Source organism: Microcaecilia unicolor, chromosome 8 (assembly GCF_901765095.1).
Source record: "Microcaecilia unicolor chromosome 8, aMicUni1.1, whole genome shotgun sequence".
Taxonomy (NCBI): Eukaryota; Metazoa; Chordata; class Amphibia; order Gymnophiona; family Siphonopidae; genus Microcaecilia; species Microcaecilia unicolor.
Window position 1 is genome coordinate 8,701,621 of NC_044038.1, and position 25,308 is coordinate 8,726,928.

General features: G+C 45.4%; 2 protein-coding genes across 2 annotated transcripts in view; one reads left to right on the plus strand and one right to left on the minus strand.

Moving 5' to 3' along the window:
- Nucleotides 1–5,077, minus strand: part of GID4 (GID complex subunit 4 homolog) — a 34,476-nt gene extending 29,399 nt beyond the window's left edge. Inside the window, exon 1 of the mRNA XM_030212568.1 lies at nucleotides 4,762–5,077. Within this exon, the coding sequence (XP_030068428.1) occupies nucleotides 4,762–4,941 (180 nt within the window). The 5' untranslated portion in view covers nucleotides 4,942–5,077. The remainder of the gene's footprint in view (nucleotides 1–4,761) is intronic.
- A 221-nt stretch (nucleotides 5,078–5,298) lies between these two features.
- ATPAF2 (ATP synthase mitochondrial F1 complex assembly factor 2) lies at nucleotides 5,299–25,017 on the plus strand. The gene is made up of 8 exons (XM_030211158.1): nucleotides 5,299–5,515; nucleotides 6,627–6,671; nucleotides 6,987–7,132; nucleotides 8,054–8,151; nucleotides 16,728–16,808; nucleotides 19,587–19,699; nucleotides 22,102–22,217; nucleotides 24,055–25,017. The coding sequence occupies exons 1-8, from the start codon at nucleotides 5,443–5,445 to the stop codon at nucleotides 24,190–24,192; spliced, it is 810 nt and encodes a 269-aa protein (XP_030067018.1). The 5' UTR covers nucleotides 5,299–5,442; the 3' UTR covers nucleotides 24,193–25,017.
- Nucleotides 25,018–25,308: the final 291 nt, after the last annotated feature.

Consider the following 25,308-nt stretch of genomic DNA (forward strand, 5'->3'; position numbering starts at 1 on the left):
TTCCTCACCCCAACCTTGTGCTCCCCTCCCTCAGCTCTTTGAGCAGGGACTGTCGTTCTTCTATGTTTGTACAGCGCTGCGTACGCCTTGTGGCGCTATAGAACTGCTAAGTAGTAGTAGTTTCCTTGCCCCCCTCCTCCCCCCTCGGTAGTTGGTTCACCGTCCCTCCTAGTTCTCCTTCCCCCTTCCTCACCCCAACCTTGTGCTTCCCCCCTCCCTCAGCTCTTTGAGCAGGGACTGTCGTTCTTCTATGTTTGTACAGCGCTGCGTACGCCTTGTGGCGCTATAGAACTGCTAAGTAGTAGTAGTTTCCTTGCCCCCTCCTCCCCCCTCGGTAGTTGGTTCACCGCCCTCCTAGTTCTCCTTCCCCCTTCCTCACCCCAACCTTGTGCTCCCTCCCTCCCTCAGCTCTTTGAGCAGGGACTGTCGTTCTTCTATGTTTGTACAGCGCTGCGTACGCCTTGTGGCGCTATAGAACTGCTAATAGTAGTAGTTTCCTTGCCCCCCTCCTCCCCCCTCGGTAGTTGGTTCACCGCCCCTCCTAGTTCTCCTTCCCCCTTCCTCACCCCAACCTTGTGCTCCCTCCCTCCCTCCCTCAGCTCTTTGAGCAGGGACTGTCGTTCTTCTATGTTTGTACAGCGCTGCGTACGCCTTGTGGCGCTATAGAACTGCTAAGTAGTAGTAGTTTCCTTGCCCCCCTCCTCCCCCCTCGGTAGTTGGTTCACCGCCCCTCCTAGTTCTCCTTCCCCCTTCCTCACCCCAACCTTGTGCTCCCTCCCTCAGCTCTTTGAGCAGGGACTGTCGTTCTTCTATGTTTGTACAGCGCTGCGTACGCCTTGTGGCGCTATAGAACTGCTAAATAGTAGTAGTTTCCTTGCCCCCCTCCTCCCCCCTCGGTAGTTGGTTCACCGCCCCTCCTAGTTCTCCTTCCCCCTTCCTCACCCCAACCTTGTGCTCCCTCCCTCCCTCAGCTCTTTGAGCAGGGACTGTCGTTCTTCTATGTTTGTACAGCGCTGCGTACGCCTTGTGGCGCTATAGAACTGCTAAGTAGTAGTAGTTTCCTTGCCCCCCTCCTCCCCCCTCGGTAGTTGGTTCACCGCCCCTCCTAGTTCTCCTTCCCCCTTCCTCACCCCAACCTTGTGCTCCTCCTCCCTCAGCTCTTTGAGCAGGGACTGTCGTTCTTCTATGTTTGTACAGCGCTGCGTACGCCTTGTGGCGCTATAGAACTGCTAAGTAGTAGTAGTTTCCTTGCCCCCTCCTCCCCCCTCGGTAGTTGGTTCACCGCCCCTCCTAGTTCTCCTTCCCCCTTCCTCACCCCAACCTTGTGCTCCCTCCCTCAGCTCTTTGAGCAGGGACTGTCGTTCTTCTATGTTTGTACAGCGCTGCGTACGCCTTGTGGCGCTATAGAACTGCTAAGTAGTAGTAGTTTCCTTGCCCCCCTCCTCCCCCCTCGGTAGTTGGTTCACCGCCCCTCCTAGTTCTCCTTCCCCCTTCCTCACCCCAACCTTGTGCTCCCTCCCTCAGCTCTTTGAGCAGGGACTGTCGTTCTTCTATGTTTGTACAGCGCTGCGTACGCCTTGTGGCGCTATAGAACTGCTAAGTAGTAGTAGTTTCCTTGCCCCCTCCTCCCCCCTCGGTAGTTGGTTCACCGCCCCTCCTAGTTCTCCTTCCCCCTTCCTCACCCCAACCTTGTGCTCCCTCCCTCCCTCAGCTCTTTGAGCAGGGACTGTCGTTCTTCTATGTTTGTACAGCGCTGCGTACGCCTTGTGGCGCTATAGAACTGCTAAGTAGTAGTAGTTTCCTTGCTCCCCTCCTCCCCCCTCGGTAGTTGGTTCACCGCCCCTCCTAGTTCTCCTTCCCCCTTCCTCACCCCAACCTTGTGCTCCCTCCCTCAGCTCTTTGAGCAGGGACTGTCGTTCTTCTATGTTTGTACAGCGCTGCGTACGCCTTGTGGCGCTATAGAACTGCTAAATAGTAGTAGTTTCCTTGCCCCCCTCCTCCCCCCTCGGTAGTTGGTTCACCGCCCCTCCTAGTTCTCCTTCCCCCTTCCTCACCCCAACCTTGTGCTCCCTCCCTCAGCTCTTTGAGCAGGGACTGTCGTTCTTCTATGTTTGTACAGCGCTGCGTACGCCTTGTGGCGCTATAGAACTGCTAAGTAGTAGTAGTTTCCTTGCCCCCCTCCTCCCCCCTCGGTAGTTGGTTCACCGCCCTCCTAGTTCTCCTTCCCCCTTCCTCACCCCAACCTTGTGCTCCCTCCCTCAGCTCTTTGAGCAGGGACTGTCGTTCTTCTATGTTTGTACAGCGCTGCGTACGCCTTGTGGCGCTATAGAACTGCTAAATAGTAGTAGTTTCCTTGCCCCCTCCTCCCCCCTCGGTAGTTGGTTCACCGCCCCTCCTAGTTCTCCTTCCCCCTTCCTCACCCCAACCTTGTGCTCCCTCCCTCAGCTCTTTGAGCAGGGACTGTCGTTCTTCTATGTTTGTACAGCGCTGCGTACGCCTTGTGGCGCTATAGAACTGCTAAATAGTAGTAGTTTCCTTGCCCCCCTCCTCCCCCCTCGGTAGTTGGTTCACCGCCCCTCCTAGTTCTCCTTCCCCCTTCCTCACCCCAACCTTGTGCTCCCTCCCTCAGCTCTTTGAGCAGGGACTGTCGTTCTTCTATGTTTGTACAGCGCTGCGTACGCCTTGTAGCGCTATAGAACTGCTAAATAGTAGTAGTTTCCTTGCCCCCCTCCTCCCCCCTCGGTAGTTGGTTCACCGCCCCTCCTAGTTCTCCTTCCCCCTTCCTCACCCCAACCTTGTGCTCCCTCCCTCAGCTCTTTGAGCAGGGACTGTCGTTCTTCTATGTTTGTACAGCGCTGCGTACGCCTTGTGGCGCTATAGAACTGCTAAGTAGTAGTAGTTTCCTTGCCCCCCTCCTCCCCCCTCGGTAGTTGGTTCACCGCCCCTCCTAGTTCTCCTTCCCCCTTCCTCACCCCAACCTTGTGATTCCCCCCTCCCTCAGCTCTTTGAGCAGGGACTGTCGTTCTTCTATGTTTGTACAGCGCTGCGTACGCCTTGTGGCGCTATAGAACTGCTAAGTAGTAGTAGTTTCCTTGCCCCCCTCCTCCCCCCTCCTAGTTCTCCTTCCCCCTTCCTCACCCCAACCTTGTGCTCCCTCCCTCCCTCAGCTCTTTGAGCAGGGACTGTCGTTCTTCTATGTTTGTACAGCGCTGCGTACGCCTTGTGGCGCTATAGAACTGCTAAATAGTAGTAGTTTCCTTGCCCCCCTCCTCCCCCCTCGGTAGTTGGTTCACCGCCCCTCCTAGTTCTCCTTCCCCCTTCCTCACCCCAACCTTGTGCTCCCTCCCTCAGCTCTTTGAGCAGGGACTGTCGTTCTTCTATGTTTGTACAGCGCTGCGTACGCCTTGTGGCGCTATAGAACTGCTAAATAGTAGTAGTTTCCTTGCCCCCCTCCTCCCCCCTCGGTAGTTGGTTCACCGCCCCTCCTAGTTCTCCTTCCCCCTTCCTCACCCCAACCTTGTGCTCCCTCCCTCAGCTCTTTGAGCAGGGACTGTCGTTCTTCTATGTTTGTACAGCGCTGCGTACGCCTTGTGGCGCTATAGAACTGCTAAATAGTAGTAGTTTCCTTGCCCCCCTCCTCCCCCCTCGGTAGTTGGTTCACCGCCCCTCCTAGTTCTCCTTCCCCCTTCCTCACCCCAACCTTGTGCTCCCCTCCCTCAGCTCTTTGAGCAGGGACTGTCGTTCTTCTATGTTTGTACAGCGCTGCGTACGCCTTGTGGCGCTATAGAACTGCTAAATAGTAGTAGTTTCCTTGCCCCCCTCCTCCCCCCTCGGTAGTTGGTTCACCGCCCCTCCTAGTTCTCCTTCCCCCTTCCTCACCCCAACCTTGTGCTCCCTCCCTCAGCTCTTTGAGCAGGGACTGTCGTTCTTCTATGTTTGTACAGCGCTGCGTACGCCTTGTGGCGCTATAGAACTGCTAAGTAGTAGTAGTTTCCTTGCTCCCCTCCTCCCCCCTCGGTAGTTGGTTCACCGCCCCTCCTAGTTCTCCTTCCCCCTTCCTCACCCCAACCTTGTGCTCCCTCCCTCAGCTCTTTGAGCAGGGACTGTCGTTCTTCTATGTTTGTACAGCGCTGCGTACGCCTTGTGGCGCTATAGAACTGCTAAATAGTAGTAGTTTCCTTGCCCCCCTCCTCCCCCCTCGGTAGTTGGTTCACCGCCCCTCCTAGTTCTCCTTCCCCCTTCCTCACCCCAACCTTGTGATTCCCCCCTCCCTCCCTCAGCTCTTTGAGCAGGGACTGTCGTTCTTCTATGTTTGTACAGCGCTGCGTACGCCTTGTGGCGCTATAGAACTGCTAAATAGTAGTAGTTTCCTTGCCCCCCTCCTCCCCCCTCGGTAGTTGGTTCACCGCCCCTCCTAGTTCTCCTTCCCCCTTCCTCACCCCAACCTTGTGCTCCCTCCCTCAGCTCTTTGAGCAGGGACTGTCGTTCTTCTATGTTTGTACAGCGCTGCGTACGCCTTGTGGCGCTATAGAACTGCTAAGTAGTAGTAGTTTCCTTGCCCCCCTCCTCCCCCCTCGGTAGTTGGTTCACCGCCCCTCCTAGTTCTCCTTCCCCCTTCCTCACCCCAACCTTGTGCTCCCTCCCTCAGCTCTTTGAGCAGGGACTGTCGTTCTTCTATGTTTGTACAGCGCTGCGTACGCCTTGTGGCGCTATAGAACTGCTAAGTAGTAGTAGTTTCCTTGCCCCCCTCCCAGGCCTGACCTGCAGCACCACTTCCACGTCGTACGAGTTGCCTTTGCTCTTCTGGTGGCCTCGGAACTTGGAGCCGCTGTAGAGCAGGGTGGTGGCGACGCCGGGCTGCTGCGTGTTGATGGGGGGCGGCGGGATGAGCGAGGAGCCCGCGGCCGCGGAGGAGCAGCTGGACTCGGTGCGCACCGGCATCTCGGCGGGAAAGGAGGGCGAGGAAAGGCTGCGAGCGGGGGGGGGGGGGGCCAGGGCCGCCTCACCTCCGCCGACTCTCTCTCCCGGTCCGCCGCCGCGAGCGTTCTCCAGCGGCACGACGCAAACACACAGGGCCTCCTCGCCAGCACCGCGACCGCTGATTGGTGAGCGCAGAGGTGAAGGACCCGCCCTCTAGCCGCTGCTTTCTGTCATTGGACGGCTGTGACCCGTTCCCGCCGCGAGCCTGCCGGGAGTTGTAGTCGGCAGTGCGCCAATACCCCCGGCCGAAAGCGATCACAAACTCTGACGGGCGCTCATTGGTTGCTGTTGAGTGTGACGTTGAGAGGCGGCGTCACAGGTTGCGTCATCAAGATGGCTGCGCCCTTGAATCTGGAAGCTGGTTGTTGCTGTTCTTAATAGAATTTTCGTTTTCAAAATCGTTTTTATTGACATTTTGTATAAGTGCAGTAGAACAAGCGTATTTCCGGGAAGCGTTAGGAAATGTTGCGTTGTTTCTCTAGATTCTACCGGGCTGCCTCCTCTACCGGGCTTCGTGCTTATACACCAGCAGTGGGTAAGGCTGATGCTAACTGTGCTATCGTTCAAATTGAAGTATATTTTATTTATTTGAAAGAACTGTTCTACTGATTCTTGGTTCCACATCTATTCTCCTCAGTGCATTTTTTCTAGTGAAAAAGGTACGGGTACTTAAATGCTAGGCTACCCTTCAGGGGTAGGGGTGGGGTGAACACTGAGGGACCCACCCCACAATAGCCAGGCCCCCTGCAACCAGTCACAGAATCTATGACAAGGCAGAATTGGTGTGTAGAACCTGAGCTCTTTCATTAAAACTTGGGGTCCATGGATCAATTTTAGCAGACAATGGAAAAGGTGCTGGTACTCAAATGCCAGGCCACTCATCTGGGGTGTGGTGATCACTGAGGGACCCACCCCACAATAGCCAGGCCCCCTGCAACCAGTCACAGAATCTATGACAAGGCAGAATTGGTGTGTAGAGCCTGAGGTCTTTCATTAAAACTTGAGGACCATGGGTCAATTTTCGCAATGGAAAAGGTGGCGGTACTCAGTACCCCCAAGTACCCCCTCAAAAAAAAGCCCTGATTCTCCTCCCCCCCCCCGTCCCAAATCCCGGGTGAAGCCAGAGAAAATGGGATCAGATGTACCACTCATTTCACCCTTCGTTCATTCTTGCTCTGAATTAGAGTCAGGAAATTGGAGCTTTTGTCATAACGCTGTTGGCTTCAGCATGCGTGAATAAATTTTACTGTGTATGTACATTTGTCTTGCTAGTTATTCAAATATTGTCTTAATTCTTATTGTGGCAAAATTCTTACTACTTTTCTATGTTCAGTGCTTATTCTCTTTCCTCTTATTTGAATGGCATATAACCCTTCACCCCCCCGCCCCCCACCCCGCTTAAGCTGAAGAATTTGTATAAAAGTGAACTGTATATGGGACCCAGATGCAAATGTACATCTTTACTATTTGTGAGCAGATACATATTTCTAAGTTGAGATATTATAGACTAACTAGTGTTCCTCAGTTGCTGATTCTTAGCTAGGTCTCACAGATCCAAAACAGCACACTTTAGATTGTGGTACTTTGTCTTTTCTCTAGACTGCTTTAAAGTATATTCTTTCTTTTCTTTTTTATTCCTGTTTTAGAAAGGAAAAAGTTTTATCAGAATGTCAGTATTTCCCAAGGAGAAGGTATGTGTTCAGTAAAAATCGGTGCTGTAGTAAGTTTTTACTATAGAACACCAATCATTCTGTTAGCCAGTTGGGTGAACTGAGATGGGCGTTTTATCTTTTGTATGTTGTGTTCATCTGCAAGGATAGAAAATATATTTCATGATTTTACAGGTTTTATAATAATGTCTTTGCTGTACTTATTGATATTCTCATTAACTAATACTATATAAAATTAGGTAATGCCAAAGGCAGAGAAGTATACTGATTTTTGCATCCCATTGGTCATTGCCATTCTTTTGCTGTTAATTCTTGAGTTTTCCTGTGATCCCTTAGGTGGTTTTGAGATAAATTTGGACCGCAAGAAGTTAAAAACTCCCCAAGGAAAACTGTTCACAGTACCAAGTGAGCCACTGGCTATTGCTGTTGCCACAGAATGGGACAGTCAGCGAGACAGCATCAAATCTTACACAATGCACCTGGTAAGCAGTTCAGCTTCAGTGACACCCCAGTCAGCTTGCACTTGGAATTCACCCTTATGCAGGTTTTTCTCACACGCTGAAGCCGTTTTTACCACATATATAAACTTGGCCTTTTGTATTTTTTTGTTGCCATTAACACACGGCCATTAAAATAATTTACTGCATGAGCACATACCGCCACCCATTTTTATAGGCAGTAAGGACTTGAATGGTATCTGCGCTAACAGTTTGCGCAAGAACACCCACTCCATCCCAAGACACTCCCCCCCCCCCTTCCCAAAAAAAGGTTTCAGCACACATTGTTTGCAGATTTAGCAGTTACCGTGGTACGCCATTTTAAGCTGTGATAAGCACGTGCTAGGGCCTATTGAGCTTGGTAAATGGGCCCCTGAATAATTTGTGGGACCGGCTGTACTCCACCTGGCACTACTCAGAAAAATCTGGGGTAGTCAATAACGATTTTCAGCAGAATTTCTCCAGATAGCAGGCACCACTGTGCGAATAAATACTTAATACTTTTAAATTCAGGCCCATGCTTGTTAGAATTGGAGGTTTAGTCGTACTCATTGTGGCCCTCCAGTCCATAAGACCTCTGTCCAGTCCTTGTTTGCCAGATCCTGTGCCTGTGTATTCTAAGCCAGTGGTTTTCAACCCAGTCCTCAGTGACCATCTGGCCCCACAAGGAATATGCTCGAGCTGTATGAGAATGCACATCTTATGTTGCATGCAGATATCTCTCTTGCATATTCATTGTGTGTCTCCCAAAAACATGACTGGGTTGAAAACCACTGCCCTAAGCCACATATACAAGAAAACTGTTTTGTGATGAATCAAGCAATAGATAGAAGTTTAAATCCAAAAAGCAGCAAAAACTGGAAATTATTGCTGAACTGATAATTTTGTAATTTTCTTTTTAAATAGACCACGTTATGCAACACTGCATTGGACAACCCCACTCAGAGAAACAAGGAGCAGTTTATCAGAGCAGCTCTGAAGTTCCTGGACACAGACACTGTCTGGTAGGAGACTGCAGAAAACTCACTGGTGATCCAGTCGTCTTACGCAAAAGGCAACAATGACAGCAGATTATCAGTAGTAGATGATAAAGTCTGTTTTATTAAAAGTAGATTTCACATAAATGATCTGATGGGCCACGTTTTGCCTAACCACAGGGCTGCATCAGGGGTTCAACCGAAACATAAACATACTTGAACTTATAAAACTTAATCATAAGAACACATGCAATAACATGAAAATACATAAAAGTCGAAAAGTAAACATATATAATGAACATGTGTGCTAATATCTTATAAATTCAAGGCACATGCAAATCATAAAAATATTTTAAAAACATAAACAATTAAAAACATAGTAACATTAATCCAAAACTAAACATTCCCATTGTATGTACACCAGGAATAAAGCGTGCAGAAGTGACATATGAGAAGCTATATAATGTGTGATAGTTGCAGTCTTAATACATACCCACAAAATGGGATGGAAGCACATAAGTATTCTAGAAACCTTAAAAAAGCAGCAATATGTTACTTATGCAGCTCCGTCAAAAACATAGCTATACATAGTCCAAATCCAACATTCAAAAGCATGTTCAATTATATACCAGGCAAGGACACTTGTGACAAGGCTACAGCCCAGATGTACGAAATGAAGCAGCAAAACCCTAAACTACATCTCCCAGAATGCATTTCCAGTCCCAGCAGGGGGAGGCCAGGGGATAGGCAAGCTGGCCATATACCGTCTCTGACCACAAGAGGGAGGGAGTAGGAAGAAGCCTAGTTCCCCTGGACCCGCAATCAGTATATCATGCCACCCACCTGTAATAAGGAAGGGTGGGGTGAGAAGCAGGAGGAGGATTGGGTGGAAGAGGGAGTTAATCAGGCAGAGCAGGGGGAAGAAAGCAGAATGGAATGGGAGCTGGAGGGCCCTGAGGAAGGCAGCACCTGAAGGTGAAAATCTATGTTGTTTGGAAGTTATTTTGATTTAAAACCTGCTTTAAGAAAGAAGCCAGTTTTCTTTTGGTTAGACCTGTTTGCTGTGGGGGAAACCTTGACTGTGAGGGAGGTGGCTGGAAGAGTTACAAGCCTGGTTCCCCAAGCTGCACCCTGATTATTGTGGAAAGACTATGTTGTTTTGAGGCAAGCACTGATTTTGCTACTGACTTTGAAAAGGAGGGATTTTCAAAGGGACTATTGTAGCCCTTCAAGAAAGGGCAGAGACTTTGTGTTGCTGGCTTGTACCCTAAGAGAGGCAGAACAGCCCTGCCTGGGGAAGCCCTAACCCAGGGCTCTGGACGGAAGTGTTTGTCCTTAACTTGGAAACAAATAAAAGAATATTTGAAAGTATCCACTGGTGGCAATTTGTGGAGATCTGGCTATTCGTGGGGAGGAGACTTCCTTCCCCCCCCACATACTGGAACAGCGGGCCCGTTTACACACTGAAAGACACATTGGGCTCTTTCAGAAATGAACAGCACATCAATAATCTAAAATGATTGTGAAATCATTATTTAAAAAATACTGGCCAAATTAATAAGTGTAGCTTAAAAATCCCAAGTTCTCGCCCACCGGTAGCAAATGTTTATTTGCAAGGCCAGAAAGCAGGAAACGGGAAGGCATTCTTGTTCTCTTAACTAATCCTTTCTGACAACCCGTTTAAATAAAAACAATAATATGAACCAAAAATAAATGTAATTCATTCCAGATGAAGACCTTGCATTCGCCTCTTAAATAGCTAAAAAATTACACCAATTAAAACCAAAAAATGCCTAGGGAGGCATGCTTTCCAAGTTGAAATGCATATGAGTTTCACACATCATGTATGCATTCATCATGTATGCATCCAAAAAAATAAGACGTTACACAACATAGACATAATTGAAATCTTATCACTTGACTGATCAACCTCCTTATCACTAATGAATAAGCATAACCACTTCAATCTCTATGTCGAATATGGTCTGTCCATAGTCGATGACCTAAAGAATGATACAACCCAATTTCGTACTCAGGAACGTTCATGTATTACTATAATTTATTCTTCCAATTTCTTATGCAGGAACGTTCATGTATTACCATAATTTATTTTTCCTTAACATATATATGCACATGATATATATCTATACCATGATCTGTTCACGTATGTTCTGTTACATGTATGTTACCATGTATGTATACAACTTAACACATTACCATTTGTAATTCTATTACCCGGAAATGGCAACCGCCATTAAGGCAAATGTAAGCCACATTGAGCCTGCAAATTGTTGGGAAAATGTGGGATACAAATAAATAAATGATGTCATATGCGATGTGTGGAATACAGCATCAGAGCAGCACCTGGTACAGATGAAAAAAATGCATAAAAAACACTTGTGTTCAAAAACTAATAACTTAAAGGGCAACCTCAATAAATATTTTTAAAATCTGAATAATAATAACTAATTAAAGGGAAAAATCTTAGAAATGTGACAGCATATAAGGTCCAAATAGCCCTTGCAGTCTGCCTATCCTCGGCAACCGCTATCTTCTCCTTTCCCTGAGATATAAAATACAGGCCTTGGGAACTTGTTTTCTGGTACGGGTCACGTGGAGGATACGATGTGCTCACTCAATATTTTTTTTGGGGGGGGGGGGGGGGTTTTGTTACATTTGTACCCCGCACTTTCCCACTCATGGCAGGCTCAATGCGGCTTCCATGGGGCAATGGAGGGTTAAGTGACTTGCCCAGAGTCACAAGGCGTTGCCTATGCCTGAAGTGGGAATCGAACTCAGTTCCTCAGTTCCCCAGGACCAAAGTCCACCACCCTAACCACTAGGCCACTCCTCCACTGTTGCTACTATTTGAGATTCCATGTAGAAGTCGGCCCTTGCAGATCACCAATGTGGCCGCGCAGGCTTCTGCTTCTGTGAGTCTGACGTCCTGCACGTACGTGCAGGACGTCAGACTCACAGAAACAGAAGCCTGCGCAGCCTTCTACATGGAATGTTGCTAGTGGAATAGCAACATTCCATGTAGAATCTCCAATAGTAGCAACATTCCATGTAGAATTTCCAATAGTATCTATTTTATTTTTGGTACATTTGTACCCTGCGCTTTCCCACTCATGGCAGGCTCAATGCAGCTTACATGGGGCAATGGAGGGTTAAGTGACTTGCCCAGAGTCACAAGGCGCTGCCTATGCCTGAAGTGGGAATCGAACTCAGTTCCTCAGTTCCCCAGGACCAAAGTCCACCACCCTAACCACTAGGCCACTCCTCCACTGTTGCTACTATTTGAGATTCTACATGAAATGTTGCTATTCCACTAGCAACATTCCATGTAGAAGTCGGCCCTTGCAGATCACCAATGTGGCCACGCAGGCTTCTACATGGAATGTTGCTAGTGGAATAGCAGCATTCCATGTAGAACCTCCAATAGTAGCAACATTCCATGTAGAATCTCCAATAGTATCTATTTTATTTTTGTTACATTTGTACGCTGCGCTTTCCCACTCATGGCAGGCTCAATGCGGCTTACATGGAGCAATGGAGGGTTAAGTGACTTGCCCAGAGTCACAAGGAGCTGCCTGTGCCGGGAATTGAACTCACTTCCTCAGTTCCCCAGGACCAAAGTCCACCACCCTAACCACTAGGCCACTCCTCCACTCCATCTAAGGTAACTTCCAGATTCATATTTAATAGTTTCTACAAAACTTTCCAGATTTTCAGGAACACCTAAGAGGCACAAGTTGTTCCTAGGCATCCGATTAGAAAGAGCTTCTGTTTCATGTTGAAGCACGTTTTATTTTGTTTAACTTTCACTGTACCTGTAAGTGCTGCTCATTGTGTGCAGCAAGGAGCTAAAGCTTCACACTGAACTGGGTGAGTTGAGTCGACATTGCAGCGAGGTTTGATTTAATCTCCTACGTAGCAATATAGTTCTGTTGCATAAGTTCCTGCAACGATGTAATATTATCAGTTATGGCATCTGGTTTGAGAGCAGCGGTGCCATTAGGACCTTCTCAGGTGCACTAGGCTCATGCTTCAATGGTTTGGAAGCAGATTGGACCACAAATGAGTTGTCATTCTTATTCGGTTTGAGCCCTGTTTTAATATTGTCAGATCTTTTGATGTAGTGCTGAGAAGTGATTAGACTGATGTTTTAATGAAAAATAAACAAATACCTGTGGGCGAGCACTTGCTACACGTCTATACCACGCAGTGTCATGTGGTTCCTCCCTCCCCCCAGTTTAATATTCTTTTTTATTTTAACATTAAATTTTATTAAGGGCTTGAACATTACAAATTCCCTGTAACATACAGTGATAAACTGGTATTGAACAAAAAATGATCTTCCAAATACAAAATTAACCACCCCCCGTGCCTAGAGAGCAAGCTCTGAGCACTCCGAGTACATTTCCCCATTCAGACAAAAACCCCAAAGCAACTCTCCCAAAGCACAACTAACCCTAAATCCGTCCCACCCCCAGGTCCGCTTAAATGTCCTTCGGCAACCAATCCAAATGTACCCATTCTTCAGCAGTGGGGTCATACCGCCCCAATCGACGATCTGTTCATTTCTCCAGTTCTCCCAACATTTAATTTCAAGAGCCAGCTGGTTAAGGAAGGTCCTCTCTCTTGTCTCCAGTGAGCAGCTTTAACAGTCTTCGCCACTGGTAAGCATAGACGTTTGAGACGACTCTGCCATTTCAGGCCTCTTCGATTCCGAGTTTAATATTCTGGTTGAACTCTGCTTGATATACAAGTGTGAGGCAATAGCGGCAGAGCATGCTGGACGTTTTGAGAACTTCTGTGCTATTTGGGCTCTCTACGGTGGTGTGTGGAGTTTTTGTAGTAGTTTGAGTTGACTTCTGATGTGTTGAGGGGTGAGGGGAGGGTTGTGCCATCAGGCAATGTTATGCGAAGGTCGCTGTGCTGTTTTATGTATTAATAAGTAACACAATAATAAAACTGTAAACTTACAGATTGTAGCCTTCCAACACTTTCTGGGGCTCTTGAATTATTGTTCTTTTATGCAAAAGGATTGGTTGGGGGGGGGGGGGGGAGGGTTGAAGGAATTTGTGGAAACACAGGACAAAAATGACAAAAGACTGGGGCATAGAAGAAAGCATATTGATTGCCTCCTAATGCAACAAACTGGAAATGTTTCATTGTTTAAAGTTCTAACAATAAAATTATCCCTCCTTGCCCACCCCTTGGCAGTATATTGTTTAATATTCATTTCTTTTACTTTATTAGTCGTCAGTATTCCCATATAGAGTTCAATGTGACATCAAGAAAAGAAGTACATTCTTCAGAGTTACATTGTGAAAGTTACTACAAGGGAAGAGAGGGCTATCAAACATATAAACGGCGAGTGACCGACTCACTCGCAAATGCGCAGTAGAGACTTCCCTCTCTGTCCCGCCCCCGCGTCAATACGTGATGACAGGGCGGGACAGAGGGGGAATGCGCAAAGCCGCCAAGGTCGCTACCGCTCCCCCCACCCGGTGTCGCCGCCGCCAGCCCTCCACCCGGCCCAGGCCCTCTCTCCGCTACTGAACTTACATCCATTCGCCCGAAAGCAGCATGCACATCAGCTGAGCTGCCGTCCACCTTCCCTCCCTGCCTGTGTCCCGCCCTCGCTGACGTTACGTCACACGAGGGCGGGACACAGGCAGAGAAGGCTGACGGCAGCTCAGCTGATGTGCGTGCTGCGTTCGGGCGAATGGATGTAAGTTCAGTAGCAGAGAGAGGACCTGGGCCGGGTGGAGGGCTGGCGGCGGCGACTCCGGGGGGGGGGGGGGGACACAGTAGCGTCGACCTCGCGGGGGGGGCAGCGTCGACCTCCGAAAACCCCAATACCAGCCCGTTTTAACGGGCTCAACGGCTAGTAATATCATAGAAAAAACTAAGTATTGGTAATCGTTGATTATTGAACATTTTGTAAAACATCTAAGTAATAAAATAGGAGTGTTTCTGGGTTTTCTTTTCCAGAAAATTAAAGGATTTCACACTGAAAAATAGAAATCAAACCAAATAAAACATGGAAAAGAAAATAAGATGATACCTTTTTTATTGGACATAACTTAATACATTTCTTGATTAGCTTTCGAAGGTTGCCCTTCTTCCTCAGATCGGAAATAAGCAAATGTGCTAGCTGACAGTGTATATAAGTGAAAACATTCAAGCATTACTATGACAGTCTGACAGGGTGGGAGGATGGGGGTGGGTCTGAAGTATGCATGGGGACATCAAAGCATATCATTGATATTCTAACAGGATGGGTGTGGATAGGTGAGGGGAGGGTGATCAACAGAGACATACAGCTTTATGGTTTATAATGGGCTAGGAACCCCAGATCCTTGTTAAGTCCTTTCTGTTGGGTGGACGAAGAAGGGCAACCTTCGAAAGCTAATCAAGAAATGTATTAAGTTATGTCCAATAAAAAAGGTATCATTTTATTTTCTTTTCCATGTTTTATTTTGTTTGATTTCTATTGATAACCTTAAGAGTGGACTAACACGGCTACCACACTCCTCTACACTGAAAAATAAACTCCTCATTGCTACCTATTAATGGACAGTGAGGAGGGGGAAGCTCTTTTCCCCACTTGTAAAGGCTTTTCCCAAATAATGCAATTATGTGCTTAGGCATTCCCAGGGAGCTGAGCTGTGATGTGTGCTTGGGTACACAGTTACATCTTCTTTAGAGCAGGTGAGAATTGGTGTACTACTGGAACTGGTTCTAAAATTTACCCCCTGAACGCTATACATGATACTCTAGAGGGCGTTCAAGAGCCTTTGAATATAGGGTAAGTAACATTGAGTAAATAAATAGCATTGTTATTATTGTAGTATTGGAAAATGACACGGGGATGGGGATACGCGGTTAACCGTGGGGACTAGGACAGAGCTCGTGGAGATGAGACTGGGACAGAGCCCACGGGAACAAACTTTGTCACCATCTCTGTGTCATTCTCTAATGCAGATGACTATGTTTTGATTTTTTTTTTTTGGGGGGGGGGGAACAAGCAAAAGTGCTGGCAAAACTTTCAGAGGGGCTCCTGTGCATTCCTGCTCCCAGCATGTCTTCTGAGAGGACATTTTCTATTGTGGGAAGGACTGTGGAAGACGAGAGAGATAGACTGAATCCTTAGATTGTTGATAACTTATTCAGAGCTGCCAAGTTGCCCATTCCAGGAGGAAGACTTTTTACATCCCAAAGCAGTGTAGTAGTTGTAGTCCATGATTCTATCCATTGAAATTAGTGCTGCAGGTCCCATAATGCACCAGGATGAGGTTGGCAGAAATCCAGGACTAGCCAAAAAGTCTATTCGTCTACAGATTAGAACATCACAACAGTGTTTCACAGGGCATATTTCTTCAGATATGGAAAGACTGGCTGCTTGATACCTTTTCGATTAAAGTTTGGTATACAGAGACAAAGCAATCTACCTGAGGTCTCGCACACACAGTCCAATGTACTGTGCTGCAGATGTCTTCACAGCAATGAACTTGGTTCCACAAAAAGATTTTTGTGCAAAATACCTGGTCACATAATATACAGAAGGTTTTGTGGACATGGTGTTTTGCAATAAAAGTTAATGCAAAGTCACAAACTTTGGGTTTGTATTTTTGTTTTTCAATAAACATTCCTCACGTCTCTAATGTATAGTTAACTTTCATGTATTCGATACGGAAAAACATAACTATGCCAAACTGTTAATGAGCTGATATGTGCAAAAAAAAAAACCAAACAAGCAAATTACACAGACTTGCAAATGGAATTCCACTTTTTCACTCTGTTACAAACTCATTTTAGTATATTGACCGTCTGTGGGATAGCCAGAGATAGAAGCAACTTGCCTATGGTCACACAGAGTCAACGGAGAGCAGACATTAAACTCATAAGCCCTAGGAGTTTTGCCTACCTGGTGGTCCAGTGCGTTAACCTTTTTGGATGTAATAATAATCAAGAAATGTATTAAGTTATGTCCAATAAAAAAAGGTGTCATCTTATTTTCTTTTCCATGTTTTATTTTGTTTGATTTCTATTGATAACATGGAAAAGAAAATAAGATGATACCTTTTTTATTGGACATAACTTAATACATTTCTTGATTAGCTTTCGAAGGTTGCCCTTCTTCCTCAGATCGGAAATAAGCAAATCAAGAAATGTATTAAGTTATGTCTAATAAAAAAGGTATCATCTTATTTTCTTTTCCATGTTTTATTTTGTTTGATTTCTATTGATAACCTTTAAGAGTGGACTAACACAGCTACCACACCTCTCTACCTTTTTGGATCAAAGCTCCTCCAGGAAGGAAAAGGTGGCATATCCTGTTGGCCAGAACTTCATTAACTGTTACTGTGTATTTAATTATGTTTACTGGCACTGATATGTTCTCTGGTGTGAGTGAATGGGTCTCTCGGGTAGTGTTGGATGTGTTCTATTGTGTACTCACTCGGTTCTGCCTCTATAGCTCCAAATCATCTTCTGAACACACATTAGTTTTTCCGCCTTTAATTTTGGTTGCTTCTATGCTCCAGGCATCTAGAAAGAGAACTAACACTGGTTTTGCATTATGTACTTAGCTACAGAGTGGAAGAGCCTCCAGGTTTAGTGGAATTGCAGACGAATGAATGGGACCCTGTTATAAACTGGGCTGAAAAAAGGTACAGAAGCTTTTTCTTGTGTTTGTCCCTTAATTTTTGTTTTTGTTGCAAATGTAATTCCTTCTTCGGGGGACTTCTGTAGAAACAAAGTTCAGTAAATACTTAACTGATTGGGTTTGATGAAGGCTGGGATAAATGGGAATTCGTAGCTAGTAGCACACAAGTTTGTCTGGAATTTAAAAGGGGAAGAAATGCAGTTTACGTCTGTTTATTGTTAAAACATATTTTAAGCTGTTTGCATTTAGAATTTGTATTTACACATAACATTTATCGCAAGTATTTTATGAAACCATCTGATGCAATAAATTATGTTAATTTAATCCCCTATTTAGTGTGTATTGTTATATTTAAAAAACAAAAAACTGGAACAACAAAGGAAACTCTTCTGTCATCCTGAATTGCACACTACTTAACCTTTATAACATACTTTAGATTGTAAGCTCTTCCGAGCATGGACCGTCCTTAATTGTTAATTTGTACAGCGCTGCGTAACCCTAGTAGCGCTCTAGAAATGTTAAGTAGTAGTAGTAGTATTACATATAGCAGTGATTTAACCAGAGCTGAGATTGTGATGTCATAATGCCTCATTCCACCAATGCCTAAGAGCCAACCTCATCAGTGATGTCACAATGGCTCGACTGTCCTATACTTGGCCCACTTCCCCCCTTAGTGTGAAGAGTTTCAGTCTCTGGTATCCAGAGCTGAGATTGTGATGTCATAATGCCTCATTCCACCAATGCCTAAGAGCCAACCTCATCAGTGATGTCACAATGGCTTGATTGTCCTATATTTGTCTCACTCTTATCTATTAAGCTCTTTGAGCAGGGACTGTCTCTCTTTGTTAAATTGTACAGCGCTGCGTAACCCTAGTAGCGCTTTAGAAATGTTAAGTAGTAGTAGTAGTATTACATATAGCAGTGATTTAACCAGAGCTGAGATTGTGATGTCATAATGCCTCATTCCACCAATGCCTAAGAGCCAACCTCATCAGTGATGTCACAATGGCTCGACTGTCCTATACTTGGCCCACTTCCCCCCTTAGTGTGAAGAGTTTCAGTCTCTGGTATCCAGAGCTGAGATTGTGATGTCATAATGCCTCATTCCACCAATGCCTAAGAGCCAACCTCATCAGTGATGTCACAATGGCTCGACTGTCCTATACTTGGCCCACTTCCCCCCTTAGTGTGAAGAGTTTCAGTCTCTGGTATCCAGAGCTGAGATTGTGATGTCATAATGCCTCATTCCACCAATGCCTAAGAGCCAACCTCATCAGTGATGTCACAATGGCTCGACTGTCCTATACTTGGCCCACTTCCCCCCTTAGTGTGAAGAGTTTCAGTCTCTGGTATCCAGAGCTGAGATTGTGATGTCATAATGCCTCATTCCACCAATGCCTAAGAGCCAACCTCATCAGTGATGTCACAATGGCTTGATTGTCCTATATTTGTCTCACTCTTATCTATTAGATTGTAAGCTCTTTGAGCAGGGACTGTCCCTCTATGTTAAATTGTACAGCGCTGCGTAACCCTAGTAGCGCTCTAGAAATGTTAAGTAGTAGTAGTAGTAGTTTCCTTATTTTCTCTGTAAAACTTCTCAATGGTGAGTGTGGGCGAGGGGAACCCCTGAACCGTGATCAATCACCCCATTTGCACCTCATCATTTGTAGGAGTTCAATACCATCTGGCACCTCTACTTTCTGAACCGTCTTCCCTGCTGTCATATTACCACCTCTGCTTCTTCATCTCGATTCTGTCCTTTCCCATTATACTTCTAGAACATTAACTGTTTGACCTGCTGTATGTTTATGTAGATTGTTGTAAGCCACATTGGGCCTACCCTTGGGTGGGAAATTGTGGGATATAAGTGCTGTAAATAAATAGGTTGTAGGTCAGATCGTTATATCGATGGTATATTTATACACATTATGGTTTTCCTGAAAGTGGGACAATGTGAAAATATTTTTTTTAAGTAACAAAAATACAGATTGAATAATCTATATATATAAAAGGCAACCCCAACGTTCTATGAAGCCTCCAGCCGGAAGTGTGAAGTGCCAGAGATATCCGGTTTCCCCATGAGTGAAGGAAAACAGCACAGCACGAAATCCCTCTCTCTGTAACAGTGAAGGACTCAGAGGGGGGAGGGGAGAGAGACGCCCTCACTCGGTAATACAAACACAGCACAGCAGGAAACGTAACACTGAAGGACTGGACATGGAGGGGGGAGGGGGAGAGAGAGGGCAGGGACACTCCCACATGCACACTCTGAAGAAATCCTTGCTAGCCCCCGTTTCATTTGCATCAGAAACGGGGCTTTTTTACTAGTAAATACATATGACATCTAGAACTTGAACATATAAAAGGTAAAGGGTGAGGTTAAAGTACGTCAGTCGGTTACCGCTGACCTAACGAAGGCAAGACAGCTCTGTAAAGCTAGTCAGAAGAAGGCTGCACCTATGACCTGTTTGTTGACCTTTTTTTCTAGCTGCAGTAATGCAGCAAGCTCAAGACTTTAGTAAAATTAGAAATGTAATGCCATTTTTCAATCTTTGAATGTGGAAGGGTAAGTAATCAAGTGCAAAAGTTTCGTATGCAAAATTTTACTGCCTAGAAGGGGCTTCTAATGTACATCTTGTAAGTGAAACAGTGGAGAGCTAAGTGACTTGTCCAAGATCACAAGGAGTATCGGTGGTAGAAGCAGGATTTTGAACCCTGTCTATGCTGATTCTCAGCTCACTGCTCAACTGTTAAAGCTCTTGTAAAACTGGAACTGTTTCAGGTATGATGTTAGCATTGGTTCCTCCACCAGCATCATGGGACCCCATATTCCAGCAGAGACAAAAGAGGCGTTCATGAAGCATTTAGCCTCTTACAACATGTGGGCATTGCTAGGTGAGTGTGATTATTCTTCTGTTGTGTTTTGGTAAGGACCCTGTAGGCCCTGAAATGCTTGAGCTTGATTCTGTCCACCTCGTGGGATCTTTGTGTTCTTTCCACTTTTTGTGGTTGTTGAGTTTTCAGTTCTTACGCTTTACTTACTTTTCTTTTTCTGGATGCTGGGAGTTCTCCTGTGCCAGGCTTAGGTTTGTAATGAGGGCTTTCTTGTTTTGTTCCTTGATTATTTTACTATATTGATTAGTTGCATTGTATTAGGGTTTTTATTTGCACTTTTGTCCAGCAGTGAATACAGGCCTATTGTGCAACCCTACTGGACCAAATACAACATTTAGATTTAACAATTTTTATTCAGGATCAAACAAATCCAACATCTAATAACTAAACAAATCTAGACAAAAGCATCAATCAACAATCAAACAGAACAGAGTAATATGCGAAAATATCATACAGCAAAGAGCTGGATAACACATGATCCCAGTCTTGTTTTGTGAGAAAACTCCCAAACCTTTCCCCCTCATTACCCTAGTTTCCTTCAAATTTAACGGTTGTTTGCAAGATCCCCCCCCCCCCCTTCTTCAGCCCATATCTTAAACAGACACTGAGATGACCCGGTGTCTGGTCTCTTATGAACCCCAGGCCATCGTTGAAGAGTTAACCTCCAGAATTCCCAATCCACACTCCCCTACCCAAGAAGAGAACCCTAAAACAACCCCTAATATAAAGGTACCAACTTAAGCAACACTCTGAAACCTGTTCAATACTGCACTTCCAAATACAACATTTAAACTTTATTGTGAACTGCCTTGATGTTTTAAACAAAAAGCGAATTAACTATAAACCATATTAAAATGCAACAGTGTAGCTGTTTGAAGTTTGTGTTTTGCCTTTATGAATGCTTTCTTGTATTCCACTTTGAATAGGAGATTAAAGCATTTCTTGCCCATCTTAACATAAATTGGTAGGAAGCAGCCTTAATTACGGCCATATACAGCAGTGTAAATTGTTATCTGGTGATAAAAGCATGAGATTATGATACTGGATTAGCTCCACGTTTTCAGCTTTGTAATTCTGGTTAATGGGCACCTTGTGCGGTATAGCAGCTTCCCGACGCTGAGAATTCTTCAACTTCTCACTGGCCACTACAATCAATTTTATTATGATTTTGAATTAAAGCTGAAGAGATTTATAGTGCCTTGATAGGGCTCCCAGGGTTTCATATGAGTGTATTTTTTTCTTCAACAGTCAGATCTGGGATGAAACATGTCAGTTTTAGCAACTGGCCTTTGGTGCATTGCTGGCAGTCACTACTCATTCTTGATGTTTCTCTCCAGCACTGGTATCCCACACGCAGCAGCTTAGAGGGGCCCAGGTTGTCCCAGTAATGCGACAGAAGAGGAAACGGTAGTCTGCAAAAAATGCCAAGCAATCCACAAAAGCAGAATTCTCGTCTTCTGATGTTTGAAAAGCTTTTATTTCCATCACTTTAAAACAAACAAAGCTCGGCGTGAGCTATGTTTCGCCTTCCTAGAGGCTGCTTCAGGGGCTACAACTATTAGGGTCCCAGAGGGCATTTTCACCTAATGGACTGTTAGTCCAAATACAGCATCACAAATTGGCCAAGCAGAAAGTGACTCCTATCAGCATCAACCAGCCATTGTTTGTTTGTTTTAAAGTGGTGGAAATAAGCGCCTTTTAACATCAGAAGATGCATATTCTGCTTTTGTTCACTGCTAGTCCCGATAATGCTACTCTTCCTTGATGCTATTTGAGCACTGCTTCTTAACCCAGTCCTCTGGACACCTAGCCAGTCAGGTTTTCTTGATACCCACAATGAATATGCCTGAAAGAAATTTGCCTACCTGACTTCCATTGTCTGCAGATCTACTCCTTACATATTCCTTGTGGATGGATGTGGCCCTGGGACTGTGTTGAAAACTCCGGTATGCTTTACCTGTTAAACTCTGGGTACTTCCAGGAATGCCAAGTGGTTGTTGGCCCGTTCGTAGGTGCTGCATGCTGCTATGTAGAAAGTTCATGCAGGGGAGGCACTATTCTCAGCTCCCCAGCTTGGAGCTGTGACCGTTCTTGTGGTCGGAGCGAGGGCTCATGACTTCATGGTGCTGTAATGAGCCTTAGTGCATGGTTTTTGACCCAGGACAATCGCTACAAAGTGGGGGGGGGGGGAATTGATAGGGGCAGATCTGAAGGCTCATGGCACGAGCCCTGGTTTTTTACCTGAGCTGGAAGGAGGATGAGGAGGAAAGTGCTGGACCAAAAAGAAAAAAAAAATTAAAACCAATGATTCTTTCCCAGTTTATTACATGAGAATGTAAGATGCTAGTCTTTCATCAGTCATGCCAGTTCTGAGCCTGTGCCCTTGTGTTTTTTTTTTTCAGGTCTAGAGTATATTATTGTACAGCTAAAATCAATGGTGCTGACAATGGGGCTGGTTGACCGTTATCTTACTGTAGAAAGAGCAGTGCTCCTATCACGCCTAGAGGAGGAATACCAGGTAAAGTGAATTCTAACACTCTACCCAAGGCCTATTAACCTGGGGCTGGCACTTGAGGCTGCTGTAACAAAGATGTTGGGTTTTTTTTCTAATTATTATTATTTCTTCAAGACTTAAAGGGAAAAGAAATTATTTCATTTCAGTGTTTTAGAACCTGTAGAGGAATTACTGCAGTTTGCCTGCCCTGTGGCCCAGAAGTAGTAATATAATTTCTACATTCTCAAGGACATATACTTAGTCTGCTCTCTGCCATAGTATTTCATTATATATTTTTTATTTGTTTGTTGCATTTGTATCCCACATTTTCCCACCTATTTTTTTTTGTTACATTTGTACCCTGCGCTTTCCCACTCATGGCAGGCTCAATGCGGCTTACATGGGGCAATGGAGGGTTAAGTGACTTGCCCAGAGTCACAAGGAGCTGCCTGTGCCTGAAGTGGGAATCGAACTCAGTTCCCCAGGACCAGAGTCCACCACCCTAACCACTAGGCCACTCCTCCACTTTTCTACTATTTGAGATTCTACATGGAATGTTGCTATTCCACTAGCAACATTCCATGTAGAAGTCGGCCCTTGCAGATCACCAGTGTGGCCGCGCAGGCTTCTGCTTCTGTGAGTCTGACGTCCTGCATGTTCCACTAGCAACATTCCATGTAGAAGTCGGCCCTTGCAGATCACCAATGTGGCCGCGCAGGCTTCTGCTTCTGTGAGTCTGACGTCCTGCACGTACGTGCAGGACGTCAGACTCACAGAAACAGAAGCCTGCGCAGCCTTGTACATGGAATGTTGCTAGTGGAATAGCAACAGTCCATGTAGAATCTCCAATAGTAGCAACATTCCATGTAGAATCTCCAATAGTATCTATTTTATTTTTGTTACATTTGTACCCCGTGCTTTCCCACTCATGGCAGGCTCAATGCGGCTTACATGGGGCAATGGAGGGTTAAGTGACTTGCCCAGAGTCACAAGGAGCTGCCTGTGCCTGAAGTGGGAATCAAACTCAGTTCCTCAGTTCCCGAGGACCAAAGTCCACCACCCTAACCACTAGGCCACTCCTGCACTCCAGGCTCAATGTGGCTTACATAGTGCAGTAGTGGCAATCGCCAATACCGGCATGAACAAATACAAAGTGAAGTAGTGACAGATAATGATCAGAATTGACAGACGTATTGGCGGTCAAGGGGAAAGTAGGTTAAGTCCAATACGAACATTTATATTGTTGTGTTCGCGTGGTGAAGGCATTTAGGTTGGGTCGTTTTGAGTATGCCTTTTCGAACAAGTTAGTCTTTAGGAGTTTCAAGTTAATATGGGGAACTAGGCAGGGATGCCCCCCCGTCACCCCTTTTGTTCCTGCTATCCTTAGAGCCTTTGGTGGTGAAAATTAGAAATCATACCCACTTAGAGGGAATAAAAGTGGGAAACAAATAATATCATATCAGTATGTTTGTGGATGACATGTTATTATATGCGACCCATGCTGACTGAAATATGAGAAGTATTCCCCCAGATTCTATATAGAGGCATATTTTCAAAGCACTTAGCCTTCCAAAGTTCCATAGAAACCTATGGAACTTTGGAAGGCTAAGTGCTTTGAAAATATGCCTCATAGTGCGACTTAAGTTGTGCCTGCAAATCCAGTCGTATTCTGGATTTGCATGTGCAACTTAATTAGTTAATAAGCCAATCAGTGCTGATTAATTGCGACTTGACACAAATTGGTATTAATAAGAATTTACACGCAGAACTGTAAGTGTATTCTATAACATGATGTGCAGTTGCCCTGTTTCAGGTAGTCTGTATCTTGACGAATCTGGTTGTTTTTTTTTTTTTCCTGTAGATTCAGCGGTGGGGCAAAGTGGAGTGGGCCCATGACTATGACCTGCAGGAACTGCGTTCTCGCACAGCGGCTGGTACCCTCTTTGTTCACTTCTGCTCTGAAAGCTCAACTGTCAAACACAAACTGCTGCAAAATTAAGGCCTCAAAGACGGCTGGCAGAAAACGAGGACTGAAATGTCCCTTGCCATAACCTGTTGAAAATCAAGAAGACGGGCCTGCTCTAGAAAGAAGTGGTGAGGGAGGCAGAGGGTAATAGCAGAGAAAAGTGGATTGTTGGAGGGCCAGATAAGAGGACTACATTAAGTTTAATTCCGCAAGGATTACAGCAAGAGCAGAAGGCCAGACAATCCTCAGCAAATTATACAATCATGGCTAAAGCCAAGTCGGTCACTGGATTGTCCTTTGTAAAGGAACCTGTTTTTGGACATGAACTCATTTAGCAGACACTTGGTAAACTAGTGTTTAGTGAGGTGTTGAGACATTTACCCCCCGGATTCTATAGATGGAACCCAAATTTGGGTGCCAGAATTTGAGCATGATCCTGAGATGCGTGTGCAATGAATCATTAACAACCAATTATTGATGTTAATTGACACCAATTAGGATTGGCTGCGCCCAAATCCCATCACGTGCAACTCAAAAGGGGGCGTGGCAGTGGGAGGGGCATGGGCACATCTGGGGTGTTCTGAAAAGTTGTGCCCGTTGTTGCGGAATAATGGGGTCTCCGCGCCTAACTTGGGCAGCAATCGTACATCTGGTGCCTGTTTTTGATCTGTTCAATAAATTTGCTCCTCTATATCAATTGCCGAGGCCCATCGTGCTTTCTTTTATGACTGTTTGTACCGCATCAAGTGGATGGAGAGCAGATTGATAATTCTCTGATTATTATTTATTGTGCAGGCGTTGGTTTACGCTGAAACACGGCCCGTGTCGGGTCACTAATAAAGCACGCTTATACTTTTTCTTGAGAGCCCACTATGCTTTTTTTTTCTGGATTATTATGTATGTTCCTAACATTTCATTAATGTATTTATTATTTTTATTTGTTACATTTATACCCCACATTTTCTCACCTATTTGCAGGCTCCATGTGGCTTACAAAGTATCGTAAGGCAATTGCCATTACGGATGATAACAATTACAAGGTTGTGTTATAGTCACAGGTAGAAGTGTTTCAGGCGTCACGGGGTCAAGGATAATAAATTGTCCAGTACGATCATAGATTATATTGTGTTGCTGGGTGTGGGGATTTAT